The sequence below is a fragment of the Kryptolebias marmoratus genome, linkage group LG21 (assembly GCF_001649575.2).
Source record: "Kryptolebias marmoratus isolate JLee-2015 linkage group LG21, ASM164957v2, whole genome shotgun sequence".
Classification (NCBI taxonomy): Eukaryota; Metazoa; Chordata; class Actinopteri; order Cyprinodontiformes; family Rivulidae; genus Kryptolebias; species Kryptolebias marmoratus.
The window spans coordinates 13830735-13849135 of NC_051450.1; the positions used below are offsets into that span (position 1 = coordinate 13830735).

The 18401-nt window shown below is 37.8% G+C and overlaps 1 protein-coding gene across 1 annotated transcript in view; it reads right to left on the bottom strand.

The window, feature by feature from the left end:
• Nucleotides 1-18401, bottom strand: part of plxdc2 (plexin domain containing 2) — an 80922-nt gene that overhangs the window by 4913 nt on the left and 57608 nt on the right. Inside the window, exons 8-12 of the mRNA XM_017406550.3 lie at nt 13206-13301; nt 13000-13081; nt 7698-7758; nt 7407-7557; nt 3247-3285 (exon numbers count right to left, since the gene is read on the bottom strand). Coding sequence (XP_017262039.1) covers nt 3247-3285; nt 7407-7557; nt 7698-7758; nt 13000-13081; nt 13206-13301 — 429 coding nt within the window. The remainder of the gene's footprint in view (nt 1-3246; nt 3286-7406; nt 7558-7697; nt 7759-12999; nt 13082-13205; nt 13302-18401) is intronic.

Consider the following 18401-nt stretch of genomic DNA (forward strand, 5'->3'; position numbering starts at 1 on the left):
TCCTTTTGCAAGTCTGGAAATCCCGATAAGTTTGTGGAGCACTTCAGATTCATTTGAACCCTGCTCTTCAGCCAGCAGGTGCTGTGATAAAGAGCTTACAAAGATGATAACCGCTTCCTATGAAACCTCTGTTTTCGGTTTTTGCGTGAATAATTTCAGGAGGAAAGAGAATTTTACTTGCAATCTTTCAGCCAGAATGAGATAAACAATCGTCTACATCCCTGACTGCAAATAGCAGAAAAAGGACCTGGAAACTAACAGCAAAGATTCTGTCCTTATTTGTCATCCTACAGGTTTACAGCAGGTTCAGGCCATATCTATTCATATCGCTGTGGATCTTTTTTTTTTCCCTCTGTGCCCCCTTGACAACCTCTCCTCGGGCTTCTCTCTGCTGTTAATTAGCAGCTGTAGGCACCACTGAGCTTGTCAGCCAACCAGCCTCTCCCCTGGCTCCCTGCCTCATTGATTTCCACCAGACAGAACAACCAAATGGTAATCAAACCTGTTCAATGTGGGAGAGCAGTCACTGGGAATGTATAACTTCTTGTAGCCATTATGTGCACACAGTGACTGAGAAATAATGATAATATTGTATGGACAATTAGTTTGGCTGTAAAAACAACTGAATGCCTTCAGTGGACATAATGACTGTTTGTTTCAGCAACTGAAGAAAGAGCATTTTTTTCTTAGTTTATCTGTCCGAGAGTCATCTTCTGCTTCAGCTCGAAGCCCAGACAACACGACAGGTGACCAGTCTGCGGCGTTAAAAGGTTACAACGGGGTGTGCGACTGAGATGTGCAAACTGCAGCTGAAAATCTGAAAAAGCAGCAGGATGCAAGGAGAGACAGTTCAGTCCGAAACCCCAGGAGAAGTCCAAAGTCCTGACACCGACAGTTTAATCTACCAAACAGAGTGCAGAACCAAAAGCCAAAATACACCACTCTGTCATGCAGGAAGTTATAAAAGTCAGGTTTTCCAAAACCGGTTTCACTTAAACCCTGATGGAAAAGTGCATACTCGACAACAATGAAAAAAAAATGTAAATAAAATCTGGGAAAAGATAACAACTACAGCTGCGTTAGAAGCTCTGCGAGGCTGTAGTTGCTGTGAGATAATCATCAGCACAAGAATAAAACATAAAATAATAAGTAAACGTATTGTTGCTTTGCAAAAGCAATGTGCAAGAGTAAAAGAATTATTACAATTTAAATCCTATTTCCATCAGCTGGGCCAAAGCAAATATATCAACTTCAGATAATCTTCACTAAATTGAGAGAAATAAGAAAATCCACTTGAAAATAACATAATGACAAAAAATTAGCATTTTTTTATTCTAAAAATGAAAATAAGCAAAGCTGCTGACAAATTTACAGTTTTTACAAGCAAGCTTTTTATGATTACTAATGTAGTAAATCAGTTTTTAGTGGTGCAATTTGGATAGTTCTGCATTGTAATAAACAGAAATGACCTGTTGGCACAACGTTTTTAGTCATAATATTATATTTTTAACAGGGTAGCTGGATAAAATGGATTGATACATTTAAGACATTAAAAAATAATGTCCTTAACTGCAGCAACTCTGGCAATTGGTGTTTGTAGTGTTGATTTTAACTGCATTTTCTTAACAAAAAGATGACTTTATTGGTTAGTCTGAAAATAACAAGAAAATCCAAGGTAAAAACACATATTTGCTTGTTGTGTCCCACCGGCAGACTCAAGCTCAACAACATTTATCCATTAAAACAATGGAAAGGTTCATCTCCGTAGCTACCAAAACAGCCAGACTTGCGACAGGAAAAACTAAAAGAGAATGTCGTTTGAAGATTGAAGTAAGTCCTCATTATTTTGGTCCTGACTGAGGAGACACGGAGGGCGGGGACGGACAGCAGAGCTGCAATAAAAAACATCAGAGGACAAATGACGCCAGTTGCCTCTTCTGTCAGTGCCACAATTTTAACAGAGGACTACAACTGCTCACCCTCCTCAATAACAGATTTAAAGACACCACCAATTCAAGCTGAGCAGACCTGTAATTCAGCCTCTTTGCGATCAGCTGCTTCTGAAGAAGGTGATTTTAGTCCCGCTGTTCCTGCAGCTGCAATCACCTGAAGGTTTCCTGCTCCGCTCGAGCCATCTGTCCTTGAGCCTTTTTCACTGATCCTGTTCACCTTGAATAGCATTACAGCCAGGTATACGGTGATAAAAGAAAACTAAATCCACGGAGAAAAAAAAAAAATGCAGAGATATCATCACAGCGCCAGGCGCCAGAGCAGGAGTGCTCAACTGACGGGAGACATGGACATTTGTGGAATGAGGACTGTGATAGAAATCATGGATTTTAAATTCCTCTCAGGAAATGAAACATCTGAGGAGTTATCTTTACAAACTGATGGAGTTCATATTCATTTAAGGAGTTTGGGATATTCTGGACATTTAGGAGATAAAGCAAACTGAAAGAAATACTCTGTGGTTTTCTATCAAATAAGTTGTTTTCTTCTAAATAGCAGCCACTGTCAGGTTAGGTATAACATGATGTAATTTCTTTAAAAAAAACAAACCTGCTGTTTCAGTCCTCCACTTTTTGAATATTCAATTTTGCTGCTGAATTTTGTTATCAACACAGTATTTTCTTTAATTTCAGCGATTTTTGAGGAGTGTTTGTTTAAATATTATGACTTTGGCTCAATTTAAAGTAGTTTTAAAGCAGTTTCAACTAAATTTAAAGTCTGCAGCAGCATCCTGCAGTCAATGTTCTCAAGGATGTAATAAAGATTTTTTGTCTGTATTATGATAATCATACAATCATCATTCAGTACAAAACTATCCATTTCGATTTTTCTGTGAAACAGAAATATTCAAAGACACTTTGAATATTTATGGAGTATTCAATAAAAACAACAACCTTTGCATACTTCAGAATGAGTAAAATCAAAGGACAATGTCACCAAAAGTGCATTTTTTCCTAATGTCAGCCTTTGTTAGATCATTAAAAGATGATCTCTTAAATCTTTAATTTGTTCTTAATAATCAAGTTAAGATTAGACAAAGCACTTTAGGTTTTTTTAAAATTTGATTTTTATTAACCTTGGATATAAAATGGATTGAAGTTTACCACCTCGAAAAGCCATATGTCTGTTAATCCAACAAAATAATAAGGAAAACAGAAAGGAATGAATGCCTCAAAACAGGAAGCAAACAGGAAAATAAACGCCTTCATGTTTTAGCTCTGGGAGACAGAAACCTACCCTGGTTGTCTCTGAGATGCAGCGCGATCTTTGTATCATCTGTGAGGAGACAAAGAGACAGGGAACCGTAAGACTCAGACACAGTAATCAGTATTTCTCTCTGTAGTTAGTTTATTTTTTAAACATGTTCTCCCTCTGAAGGCCTCAAATGAGATCAAGCTTCCTTCATTAAAGAACCGTCTTCGCTCACCACACCTATTAAAAATGAATGCCTTGAATATAATGGCTGGGCATCAATAATTCAACACACAAAATCAGTCTGGGGTTAAATATATGTGTGAAATATGGAAATGTAGCATGACCCACTTCCCTTTCATGGAGGGCAGACATTTACCCACCATACCACTCACATTATGCAAATCTGGCACATTTTCCACCAGATCCATTTCCCCAAATCAAGACTTTTTATTTTCAAAATGAAAGAATGCAGCCACGTTTTAGCCTCTGTAATTAATCATTAGAGATATTGAATCGTGAATGGCAACATAGAGTTTATTCTCTGCTGCGAATAATGAATAAAGATTATTTTCTGCGCTGGCGGACTGAAAGCCACAAGTGGATTGTTGTTTGTCACAGAGTTGGCTCAGTGTGGCGACTTGTTTCTGTCTGAGAGGCACAGTTTTATTTATTTCTCTCCCAATAATCTATTATTTTGCATGCATGATAGATTCATATCCCTTCAGCCTGATAATGGTCAAAATTTCTCCCTGATTGTGTGGAATATGTCTTACAACAAATCACGGAAGACAACAAACCAGGATCAAATTATCACATTGAACAGCAAGTTTGTACATGTGCCTGAGCTTTAAATATACACAATAATGTATTTAACAGCTCTGTGAAAACAAATAAGATTGAGTATTAGAATAATTCTTATACTATGACTCCTAAGATAACATTTTAGTCCTATGACTTTTAGAAAAACAAAGTTCTGATTATAGATTTCAACATGTTTCAGTTTTTCAGACTTTAACTTAGAGATTCCTTAGTCAATTTTCAGGTCATTTTTACCTGAATGTACTACTACTACTATTACCACTACTACTACTACTAATAATAATAAAGAAATCTGTCAATATTACCAAGCTGTACACAGAAAATGAAAAGCAAGGAGCGACACAGTGTTCACATCTTCTTCAGGAAGTCACTGTCTTGTCAAGAGACATCAACATCTGGAGGAGCCGTGGACTGAATTATAAAACTCCTAACAACCTGTTCTATTGATGAACAGCCACCTGAATAATCTATAAAACTGCATGAGCTGCGCACATGTGTGTGTTCCTAGAGACTAACATAAAAATCAAGATACTGATGAGTATAAAACAATAAATTCAAGGCGCAATGTGGAAGATCATTCATGTATCTTTCATTTATTTACAGTCAATGTAAAATCGCTCTGCTTGTTTCAGCAATTTATAATGTATTTTTTTTTTCCTTTTAGTAAATGGAACAGGGAGCAGAGTCTAGACTGCGTAGGAACCCTTGGGAATAATCATGAGGCATACACTAATTTTGCATCTAAAAAAAAAAACCCCACATGCTTTGAAATTTTAATTTCAGCAGATGATATGACATGTTCAGCAGAGCCTGGTCATTCCACTGTTCTTTTGGAAAATGTGGCGATGTTTATTCCAAACCTCTGAAAATATGAATAAGGAAGTAGCACTGCAGTCATGGTTATGGTGAGTTTAAAATGATAAACTTGATAAAACATTAAACAAAATGACAATAAATGACCAACAAACTCAAAGGAAAAAACTGACATTAGGGTTCAGTTTTGGCCTTTCACCATTGAGGGTGTCTGAAGGTGAAAAGGTGCAATCTCTCATCTGAAAACACACCTCCTCCCACACACATGCCTTTCTTTTGTTTCCCTTTTATTCTTTTCCCAGTAAGCTTTCATCCAGTTGCAGGTTGCCAGCATGATCCACCCAGCCTGCCCTCTAACCTGACCTTTGACCCCTGCAGCTGAAGAGACAAGTGATGCTTGAGGAAACTGATCTGCTGTCAGAGGCTCGGCCATTAACAATCCCAAATCCCACAGGTTAAACCTCACAACCCGCTGGGCCGTAACACACAGAGACACCGTCGCAGGGCACACATGGTTCGTCCTCCTCAGTCCACGCCCTGTTTTGGTTCGGACTGTAGGGCTCCTCTTTGTGTTTTTCCTCACAGCGGGACAGCTTTCACGCAGCAGCCAATCAACAACCCCGACCGTGACGACCTGTCCGTTAAAACTTAACCACACAAGATGATTAATGAGGGCACAATGGAGCAGAGGTGGGCCGGAGCTTTAGTATGAGATGAAAGTAAACTTCTTTTGTAAAAATGAAAGAATATTTAACCCAAAAACTGATTATACAAAGTCAGCAGATGTAATATCAGTTTCAGTTGGCTGCTTTATCTTCTGCTTAGACTGTCTCAATGAAAATCTTTTTGATTTCTGCCAGATAAACTATATGTCGCCTCGTGTACTTAAAAGAATGCAGTAAATTCGTTTATCGGTGTGATTAAAGTGGTTGTTTGAAATTGTGGTCCATTAGTTTACTGCCCATCCCCGACGTCACCTACATTAAAAGGAAAAGTGCAGAAAAGGATATTATATAAAATGCTACGAGTGCTTTTAGCTTTGATTAAACACAGCGTTTCCATGGAGACGTGACGATATGAGTGGCCCTTTGAACTAACCGCATCTGGAGCTGGTCAAGAAAAATTGCCTGTTTTTTCTGAAACAAATCGATCAAAAGGCCTTAAACAAGGAAAATGGCTGGAAAATGGGTGCAATAATGTCTATCAGATGGTGACATTGGCAACACTTAGGAGACAGAAATAGAAGTAAACAAACTTCAGAGGACACCTTGACTGTTTTCCTATCAGCGACAAAAGGACCGAATCAGCTGTTTTCACTGAAGATTTGCATTAAATAACTCTGACTATGGTTTTGATCTCCTGCTGGGGTGCAATGAATCCTGTGCTGAATACATTACATTACAAAAGCAAAGGAACACACACCTATTGTTTTCCTGGATTTAAGCTATGTCACTAAAAATGACAGATAATTAGAGATAAATTGTTATATATTACATATATTTTCAAAGCAATCAAACTAGCAGAGTGATGCTAAAAGTGTTGCTGATAAAAGCACTCAGAACAATAGTCAATTAGATGTATTTTACTCTTTTATTCTGGTTGTTTTGCACCACCTGGTTTTGTAAATTTATTTTTTTGGAGCTTTAAAAATGATATTAGTGATTTAATGATTAATATTAAGATGCCACAGACACAAGACAGAAGCAGTCCCAAAGTTTACTCTTGGAAGGTAAAAAAAAGGAGCAGCCCCAGTGTCTGACTCAAATTAAGCCAATTTTACTAAAAGGACAAAACTAGGAGTTTGACGCCTAATTTCTCTAGAGATGTTTGACCTTTTGAATAAATAGGAACGTTTGCTCTTGTTGTCAATGTATTGCATTCAGAGTACCTTAAAATGATTGCCAATAGGAGAATCATGCCCCCAAACTGTCTAAAGATCCATCATCAGTATTCAATGTTTTTAGGAATAAAAGGCTGAAGGTGAGCCAGCAGAGCTGAACAACATGATCTCTGTTTTGGACTGGTGAGATTTGTCCTAATTCAGTCTGCAGTGTTTAAATGTTGGTTCGAGCACAGCTGCCGTCGCCTGCAACAACACTTCCTGACGTCTTGGATTATTTTAGGATGAGTTGAGAGTTAGAGCAGATATTTATGCATCCTTCAAATGCAACGTGCATCATGTTGAAAAAGGGGAAACCCATCAATGCATACAAGGAGCAATCATAGCAACTTGTTTTCCTGTTTTTTAATTTTTCTTCTTTTTTGCAATCTAACTACCTCTACATACTCTGCATTCATTTATCAGGCAATCAGCTCATTCAGGAGATGGGTGCTATGACTTTTAGTTTACTTTAAGCTGCTATCTAGCATTTTGCTGCTTTGACTCTGAGCAAGGTCTCTGCTTCTTTTAGCTTTTACAAATCAGCTTCTTCAGCAAAGTTACTCAGCATTCACGGTGCATTTTTTATTTATTTTTTGCAGAAAATGTAATTTCTCTTGGTTTACTGTGACTTTGTGCTGGAACAGACCATTCAGACCAGATTGGAGGGAAGTTCTGTGAGCTACTTCACCTTCGGTGGGGGCGCTGGTTGGAGGCTGGAAGGTAAAGGGTGTACCCTTGCCTCCAGAGGCTTCTTTACCCCTCAGTGTTGTTTTGTTTATAGTAGTGGTGAACGGGTACTGTTGAGTTGTGTCAGTTATGTCACACAGTTTGTCTTTAGTCTGAAAAAAAAAGAGAAAGTTTCTTTGACGATTTTGTGTAAAACCTTAATGATTAAAAATGTGTAGGTCATCATGTAAAAGGCAACAAAAGCAATATGTTGAATCATCTGGATAAACCCATCGTTTTACTGAATGCTCACCTCATCAGGGCAGCTGTTATCCACCCAGTCCTGGCGATGGCGGTCAAAACCACTGGAACATCTGAGAGCAAAGGAAACAAATATTAGTCCAAAAAAAAGTCACTATTACAGTAATTTGTGCAAATAATGGAACAAACGAGTTGGAGAGCCACTAAAATGATAAGAACTGAAAATCATAATGTCGGAAAAATGTCCTGCCAGCACATTCAATAGTAGGTGTAAAGCTTAATTATATAATTTACTCTAATTCACAGAGGGAAAAAGAAGAAAATCCTCACATCTGTGAAAATGAGCAAACAAATTTCTTCTTATAATTAACTAATATCACCAAAATTGTTGCAGGCTAATACGCTGCCCACAATTATCTTAATCTTTCTGTTCTAGTTATTCAGATGCTTTGGTTTCAAAATTTCCCCAAGAGCCCTGATTTTTATTCCCTATGCAAACCAATCGCCCACGGGACCCAAAACTGAGTAAGGATAAAAAGCTCGAACAGTCTGAAGTTCAGTAAAATCCACAGAAGTAAACCCAACCAAGCTAGACTAACAATACTAAAACACGGTGGTTTAAATCGTCATATGTTTGCTGAAAGGACAATTTATAGTCCTAAAAGGCTCCATATTCTCTAAAGAGCATATTGTTATGATGATGAAACTATGTGCCGAAGTCCATCTGCTCAATCAGGCGAGGCAGATTCCTCCGTTTAATTCCCCCTGAGGACGCAGCGAAGGAAGCAGAGTGAGGCGCAACATTATCGAGCAGGTTTGGTCTGACCCGTCCCTGAAGGGAGCCCGTGTTTTGTTCCTTCTCAGTGGCATTCATCTCAGCTAGTTGCCATCTAACGCGACGAGCCGCGGCGCGTTTAATTAGAAACGGGCCGAGGAGCTTCGTTTGAATATAAATGAGGCCGTGAATGTTTCTGTTCAGCTTTTCAACACAGTCACAACACGACCAACAGATTGGATCATTTTAGCTCCTCCTGTTCCACATGGCATGCAGTCAAGTCTTCCAAAATGTAATTTTAGATTCCCAATCAAGTGAAGTCCTTCTTGTGTAACTATTTCAAGCAGAGGACGTTTATTTTAACCAGAATAAATAACATTTTCCCAGAAAATACGCTGCGATGGTTGCATGACCTGCTGAAATGTGTTGAAGAAACTGAAACTGATTTGCTAAAAGTTAATACTATCAGAACAAAGCTTAAATTAATTACATGAAAACCAGAAGCTAAAAGCAGCCGAACAGTGGACAAAAGCTAAAATTAACAGGTCAAAACCAGCAAAAAAGTAGCTAAAAGCTGAAATTACAAAAACAGAAGCTGAAAGTTAGAGTTTTTAGAAAAGTAGCTAAAAGCTCCTTCACCAAAATAGCAGGTAAAAAAGCTATGATTAAGCCACTGATTTTTCAAACTTCTCTGTTTGTGCATCTTATTAGTATTTGTTTTAATTTTAGGGTCCACTTCTCAATGTTTATTGTTCTCCATTTAAACTGGATAATGCATGTTGTACAACCAGCTTTACAATAACATTCAACCTGCTTTTGCTAGTTTTTAGATTTTAGCTGTTGTTTTGTTAATATTGGCATCTATCTACTATTCTTCTAATTTTTTACTTTAGTTACTGTTTTGCTGGTTTAACGCCTGAATGGAAAATCAAACTCAGTGCTTTCTGAGCATTTTGAAGGAATGAATAACAGGATATAATCTGTCTGTGAACTCCTGATTGTGTTAGCTGTTGGGAGCAGGATGAGTTGTTTGTATTTAACAATAAAAAAAGAAACATTTTTAGTGGCAGAGAGGGCTTGATGAAATATGTGCTGTCATATGATTACCATGCAGATGAAGACAACATTTTCATCATTTTACTGCAAGACAAATACAGAAATGTGCTGAGAACAGCACAAAATGACAAAAACAGAGGGAGTGTGGTGTTACAGCCTGGATCGTGAGTTGCAGCTTACAGTAGAGATTGAGCACAGAGTTTTAAATTATGGGTCTTTATTTGAAACAAAGAAACTAGAGTTAATCAATATGAAATCCAAATGCTAGCATGCTAAGCAGCAATGCAATGTCTCTGCATGCAGGTCTTATATCCACACCTTCAAAGATGCAGATAATTAGGACAAATAACCCACTGAAGAAAAAAATAAAATAAAATAAACATCATTATGTAATCTTTAAAAAATTACTAGCCATCTTATTTATATTGTCACTTTAATACATACAAAGTATTGGGGTCCTTAGTATAAAGAAAATATTAGAAGTTATGGGATTAAAGTGTAAAAATCAACAAAAAAGTGTATATTTTATTGACAGTAAAACAGTCGCAGTGTTGAAGAAAAAAAGGTTGTCCTTCAAGTCTTAAGTCAGAGGAAGTGAACTCCACTGTGCTCCTGAGACAGACATTTTGAATTAGGATGACGTTGAGCGTTAATTAGTGGGATACATCCAATTATTGAGTTTCATTAAAATCCATCCAGAGATATTTTGCTAACACTAGAAACAAACACAGGGAAAAACATTATCACCCACCTTTCACTTTTCGGTGGTGGGTGATAATTTCTGAAACGGCATCTGCCCAGTAATTGCTGATTCAAAACCCATTGCAGACTTAAATGTAATTTTGAGATTGTGGCTCCAAATAACTGATAAACAGAAAACCTTTAGGGTATTTTTAACAATGCATTTAGTGAGATGGGATAATTAGGGCATCTTAAGAGCTGTAAGTCATAAATTATGTATAAGCAAAAAACAAAAAAACAAAAACTAAACCTGCATTATTACCACTTAGTTGGTTAATTTATTAGCATTTTCAAATATTACATCTCTAGTTTTCCATGAATCCGCCTGTAACTGAAAGCTCAACAAACACGGGTAAAATCTGTGTATAAAAGCTCTGTGTCCATGTTTTGTTTTGTTGTGCCAACAGGACAAATTAAAATTCCCCGTTTGTCTCCTCCCCTGCCTTTAGTGATGCACATCAGGCTCTTTCTTTTTCTTATTTGCTTCTTTCATTGGTAAACAACCCCGTGCATTTCCTTTAAACACATGAGCATTCTGATGCTCTGATACGCATCCGCTGTGTCCGTCATGCTTTCTTACTCGGCTTCAGTCAGCAGCAACAAACCGAGTCAACTTGTAGCTTTGCATGAAAGAGTTGTGCTTTTCACCTCAGCGCCTCACACTGACTGAAGTTCATCAGGGCAGTTGCGACTTTCATTAACCCCGCAGCCAGACAGGCTGCAAAGGTTTTTAATTAGTGCTTGCCAAAAGCATGTTTGCCTTTTTTTTTTTTAAAGGAAGTGACTGAAGGATACTGAGGGCAGGACGGATGCTGAACTGTGAGAAATGAACACATTCAGAAAGCTAATTAAAGTGGAGCTTAATGAGACCGTCGCCAGTATCTTTCCTCAGCAGCCAGAAAATGCTGAACGGGAAAAAACATTTTTTTTTCTCACGTTACTGTAAATTAGTCTGTCTCTGTCAAAAGCAGAGGGTCAAATCCAAAACAACCTAATAACAAATCAAAGTGGACAGATCACAAGTGCTGCACATTTTCTCCGACACGTTACTCAGAATAAACAATGGCTCCGAAATAAAAGAGTGGCAGATTAATATTTGATGCATGCGGGGCTCGAAACTCAGCAGTAGCAAAAGAGAAGTGATAGTGGCTCCACGGAGCAGTGAACATCTATTAAAAAGGCGAGGTAAAACTTGATGATTAAACTGCGCCGTCTCTCCATAATTTATTTTCCCCTCACTTTTGTGCTTTCATCGCAGATTTTCCTATCTGACTAAACAAAACCAAATCCACCACGGCTCATGTTTCAGCTGTCAGGAAGTTCTGGGGAGGAACACCGGCACTTCTTTAGCAGCTCAAATATTTACTTTTGTTTGAAGTGTGGGAAGACAAGAGGGATAAGAGAGAAAGTGGAGCAGAGGTTGGCAGAAAGTGAATGTCGGCGTGAGCTGCTGACTTGAACTTCACTGAGATCGTAATAAAAGTTGCAAATTTTAAGATTTGACTGATTCGAAGGTTTGATTAAGTAACTGCAAAATGGAAAAATGTAAGTAAAAACTGAATGCATAAGGGTTTGCACATTTATAAACACTAAAAACAACAAGGCCACTTATACAGAAAGTATGTGTGGAGTTGTCTTGCCACAATAAGCCAAGCTTTCCCTGAAAAAACACCATAAGTGCATCATCAGTGGAACCCAGATACAACAAGGCAATCGCAGGAAAGAAAGATCTTGGTCATTTTTCAATATCAAGTACCCCAAGCACAGTACGTACTTGAAAAGAACACATTCAAGAGTTTTAATTTGTTTAGACTGCTTTTTCCGATAATTAGATTTTTTCCCCTTACATTTAAATAATTACAAAAATTAAACAAGCCAAATTCCTCTAAAAGAGCCAATCAGAATGTTGATTTAAAAAAGTGTTTTCACTGTAGGATTTTATTGTTAATTGTTTTGATCACCAAAAATGCTTCAACAAATTAAACAAAAAGATGTGGACCTAGAAATTCTGTTACCAGATTAAAGACCAATTGAAAGGGAATGTTTGTCTTCATGATTGCATTTGTTGAACAACCCACTTTCTGGAACAACCCTCTGCATTTTGATTATGCTTTTAAAACCAGGCTTCTTATGGGTCTGAATTTGTTCCTCAGTTTGTTTCTGTTCACCGTTAGCTTCCCCTCACACCTGATCCTTATTAGTTAATCATCACACCTGTCCTACAGCTGCTGTTTACTCCTTTATTGTTCTTCATGTGAAGCTTTGTTTTTGTGCATCATCACATTCTACCTGCAGATTACACTTTTGGGAGATCTTGCTACGGCGGCGGCTTTTGCTTGTTTGTTTTGTGTAAAATAAAATATCTTCTTCCGCCTAGCTGCTTCGGCTGCTTAAACCCCGTATTTGGGTCCTCCTTTCAGTATAGATAATGACACAAACTGGATCTTTAGAAGTTTTAGATGTGTTCCTGACCCAATTAAGTCATTTTTCTCCATATAATTGCCAATTTTTAAGGCTGTCAAAAGGTCCTAAAACTATAGCTATTCCATAACAATTTTCAGCTTTTTTACTGGTTCAAATTTACATATTCTAATTTAAAAAGTAACATTTTATTTAAACCCCACAAATAAAGGAAAAAAAACCCAATAATAAAATGTAGCATTTTTTTTAATCTAAAGATCAGACAGTAGAATAAAGTGTAGTTTATGTACACAACTAAACGCGAGAACATACTGAGAAGGAATACGTAAAAGCAGGTAAAAAAGATCTCCTGAAGTCCGACCTGTTGAGCCGATGGCACCAGCTGCAGTTGAAGTTAATCTGTGAGGAGATGCAGGAACCACAGCTGCTGAACTGGAGACAGGCTGCAGACGAGAAGGGTAAAAACAGGTCAAACCATTTATAAAGTCAATTAGCCACAGAAAAGGTCTCGGTTCGATTCAGAAGCTGCTACTGAATAAAAAAAGCTTTAAAAAGAACTTTTCATACTGGGTAAAGGTGTTATTTCCACAGCCGTGGAGCTGGTGATTCTTGTTGTTGCTAGCTCCACACGGTGGTACTCATAGATTGTCCTTCGCCTCACATCTGTATTTAACAAGAAGAAGACAGTCAGAGACAGTCATAAAAACTCGGGCAGGTGGTCTCTAAAGAAAGAGAAATAGAGCGGCAGGGAGAATCAGGTCGGAAAAGATGCTGCTGCAGCACTTCTCTGCTTTCTTTGTGCCTAAAGTGTCAGGCCAGGACTCGGTAATGTATGGGAGCACGCCTCCCTGGGACCCGATATCAATTTGACCCTGTCATCTGTGATAGCGAGTCATCAGGCGGGGTGAGATGGAGCTCATGATTGGACACATCACCGACTCTCTTTGTGTCCTGACTGGTGCAGAATGAACTGCTTTCTTTTCCTGATGATGTATCTTCAGTACCATCACATAAAACGCTAAATTAAACACATTACATCCTAATTTTAAACCTCAGAACTGGGACAATATATAAACCGAGACAATAACAACAAAACCCAAAGAAGATGTTTAACTGTGCCCTTTGTTGTAATTTGATCATTGCATCAGAAGCTGAATTAAAATAGCAATAGAATATAAATTATGGTAAATGGATAAATGAAGGGGATGATGATGTTTTGGATGACAAAACTCTTCACATTCCCCCCACATTTTCCCTCAGTCGCTGTTGTGTATCAGCAAATCCACACAATGAAAATCCTCCAATCCTCTGTCCCCATGGGTTAAGTCACTTAAATGTCTTAGTGGATGTCGATGGCAGCACAAAGCTCTTTCATACCTTTCCACTAGAACAATTTTAACAAATTGTCTTTATAAAGTTCTTTTCGCTTGCTTGGTTGGTTTTTACCCTGGGAATTGTTAACTGCGCTGGCTGCAGAGTTGTTCTCCTCGTGTGATGGGACGTAGCTTTCCTGCAGACCTGCTTGGTTTGATTACACACAGGACAACTGATCAAAGAAGAAAGTGTGAGCCAGCCCCAACCAGACTGAAAATAAGACCACCCTTCTTTTCCCTCCTCTGCTCCCCTGGTGTTCGACTTCCTTTTGCTTCGAGGAAAGGGATTATCAGGTGCCTAATGGCACGGAGGGGCTAAAGGAAGGTTACATTCCCATCTTGAGGATGTTGATGAGCGGGCAGACTGTACAAACACATTAGACACCGATTAAGCTGCAGAAGAGATCAATTATATGCTGGTCTTAGCCACAATATAAACAATGCCATTACATGCTGTTTGTTAAAATATGATACCACAAAACAGATTACAATGCCAATTCCAAAACATTTAGGACATTGTGTAAATAAAAACAGAATACAGTGATCTGCAAACCTCATTAACCTATATTTTATTTATAGTAAAACATAGCAAATATATCAAATGTTTAACTAAGAAATTGTACCATTTAAAAAAAAAGGTTAATTTGAATTTGATGACAGCTACACATCTCAAAAAAGTGGGGGCAACAGAAGCCTGTAAAAGTAAGGGGTACGTGTAAGAAACAGCTGTAGCATTTTGCACCTAATTAGGTTAATTGGCAACAGGTCAGTAAGAGGACTGGATATAAAAAGAGCTGTTTTAAGAGGCTGAATCTCTCAGAAGTAAAGATGGGCAGAGGTTCACCAGTCTGTGAAAAACTGCTTCTAAAAGTAGTGAAACAATTTCAGAATAATGTTCCTCAACAGAAACATGGGAAGGCTGAATATATACAAATAATAATGTCATCAAAAGATCAAGAATCTGGAGAAATGTCTGTGCACAAAGGTCAAGGCTATACGTCAATACTGGATGCCTGTGATCTTCTGGTCCTCAGGAGCCGCTGCTTTAAAACCAGATCAGACTCTGTGCAGGACATCACTGCATGGACTCAGGCACACCTTCACAAATCATTGTCTGTAAACACAGTTGTGCCATCCACAAATAAATGCTGGTAAAGCTCTATCATGCAAAGAAGAAGCTATATGTGAACACCAACCAGAAAAATACAACAGCATGGCTTGGTAGTGGAGGAGTCTGGGTGCTGAACTGGCCTGCCTGCAGTCCAGACCTCTCACCAGTTGACAATGTTCAGCACATCATGATGGAGCAACGTTCCTACACATTTAAAAGAAGAGGGGACACTTCACAGCACGAAAACATGGCTCTTTCCCCACTTTTTTCCAGATGTGTTGCCGCCATCAAATTCAAAATATCTTTTTTTTCTTTGTCAAAAAGTGGTCTAATTTTACAATTTAAACACTGAATAAAATATGGGTTTATGAGATTTGCAAATCTTTGCATTTTTGTTTTCGCTTGCATTTTACACAACGTCAGAAATGTACAGTACAGTTAGATGCAACGTTTTACAATATAATACCTAATGAGATGATACACATCACGCTAATAATTCAATCAAAGCATTCAATGAAAATATTATTAAGCTCAAATTTGTTATGTAAAAATAAAGCAACACACTGCTACTACTTATTGCAAATTCAACCACGCTGAATGGCAAAACAATGATTAAAAACAGAAAAAAAAAATAAAACAAGGGCAGCATATGCCATTTATGAAGTACTCTAAATGTTTTAAATGGACACAAAGGCACAAAGCGCACACATTTGCTTGTGTGTACTTGCACTTCTGTAACATTTCTTTTTCTCTTTTTGCATTTCTGGTTAGATTAATTAGAACAGTTTTACTGAGCATTAATTAATAATTACAGTCTTGGCATCTTGCTTTGAAACTAATCCAGGCAGGCAAGGAAACATGAAAAGGGTGGAGCAGACTTTGGCTTAATAAAAAATGAATACACTCTGAGTGACAAAGTGTAATTAAGCCTTAGGGAAGTATATTAAAGCTGGATCTTATCACAGGCTTGTAGCTGACCTGAAAATTATTAAAGCTGGCCACAGGACTCCCACAAATCTTCTCTCACTTTTCCGCATTTCCTGGCTACTCAGTGGCCTGATCTGACTGGAGGTGGTGTAAAATAATTCATTTGACCTTGTTTAACTGAAGAAAAGCTACAGTAAGTTAATAAAATGTCCTTGGGTTGCCATGGTTATGCAGTAAATGGCAGCAGATGCACTTATTGGAGTTCTTTACCAGTCATGGTTTCTCAGCCTGTTCTTTCCCTGTCAGGATTATGACTTAATATACTTAAAAGACCCAATAGAAATGATAATCTGGAATGACAAGGATGTCGAAAGTCTGTCAAAATATTTCCCTTCATCGGGATGATAAGATTAAAATAAGACCTGAAGTACACTGAAACAGATTTATGGCAGGAATTTTTTTATTTTTTTAAAATTCAGATTTGCAAAAACTGTAAGGCAAATCTTAAGAGCTCATGATTCATTGGCTCTGTCAGAATCAGTCAGAACCGTTTATCTAATATCGGTTGAGTTAAAAATGATAAGGCTTAGCAGCATCCTCTCAGCAGCATCTTTTATAGTCCATCTACTGCAACAAGAAGGGGTGTCACATGGATAGTAGCCATACTGTGAAATGACCAGCTATTCATGTTACTTTTTCAATAAAAACTAATTGTTTGCTTTGCTCGTTCATGAGCTGTTCTTATGCATTTATGAATACAGTCTTTTAGGGACTAACACCGTACAATATATATATATATATTAAATTAATCAATATCGCAAAGGATTTAAAAATAATATCAGTCACAAACTGCGTGCAAAAAATAACAAGTTTGACAATTAGTTGGAGCTCCCATCTTCTAAAGCTCACAGCGAGCAGATGAAGAGGGTTGTAAACATTGTAAAGACAGAACAGGAGTTTATTATAACTGATATTGTCATCACAATAATCTACAATAATACTGCAATCACACGTTTCCCTAATATTGTGCAGCCGTATTGAGGACTCTTCTCTATCATTTTCTGTATGATTTAAAATGAGGTCTGATTGCACAGGGGGTCCTTTGTTGTTGTTGTTTTTCCCCAGACCATCGTTGCAAAGCTTTATAAGTCCCTCTTCTTTCCAGAGAAAAAAAACAAAAGCAAAAATTAAACATTGTACACCCCAGATATCATTTGCAAGTTTAACAATTTTTGTTTGGCTAATGCGAGTATTATATATGGTCAAGTTCTGAGTTGTATTAGAGCTTCCTTTTCATGAGGGGGATACCCTGAATACCACATCTCTACCTAAAATGATCATAAAATGATATGTTGGCTGATAATGTGGAGCTTTTAGTCGGAGCTCATGTATTAATATATTCTTGGTCTTATTTCAGATGTTTGCAGATGAAAGTTTCTGTTTCTGCTTTTAAACCAACTTCAGGCACATTTAGCCTCCTTCTTTCTAGAGAGACAGCATCAGATCAATAGATAGTTTGGATATCATCCATGACTGAGTGCAACACCTTCGTTTCAGTCTGTCTGTGTTCACGATTTCATCACTCTGCAACCACAGCCTCACTGGTTTCATCATGTTGTGTCAGAGGCATCAAAGACTGCTGAGTTTATTAAGAACAAAAAGACTTTGCAATAATATTTCATATTCAAATTTATATGCAGCAATGAGAACTTCAGATAAGACAAAAACAAGCTAGAAAGTTCCACTTCCGCAGCATTTTAGCAAAACCTCAGAACATGAAGGCCCCGTGCGAGGAAAAATTGACATTATATATTCTTTTCAGATTTCACACATGCAATTAAAAACGTTGAAATTACAAAGTAAAATGCCAACTTATTATTGCGGGATATTTCGAGTCAAAGCAACAAACCACAACAAGTCTGATCAGATGGAAAAGACAGGTGTCTCCCTCTGTGTTCGCATCTGCCTGAAATTCAGTAGGTGTTATTTGCAAAAAAACTTAAAAGCAAAAAAAGGTATTCCTGCTGATTCCTGAGAGAGGTGGACCAGCGTTCAAGAGGAGGCGGTGATCTTAGATTTAAAACAAAACAGATTAGACTAAGAAGCACAGTTTAAGGGTAAAAGCTGATTCGAAAACTTGGAAAGTCAAAGCTAAAGTTCACCATCACAACTCGGGTTGATTTTGTTGACTCAAATGACTCTGTGTTACTTGATGTGCTGATTTAATTTGGACAAACTGATCTGTTTTACCATATAAAAGAAGCCACTGACCACGCAACTCTACAAGCCCCATAGATGCCTTGAGTTTACACTGGTGGACTGGTTTGCAACTACAAAACAGAAAGGTTGGTC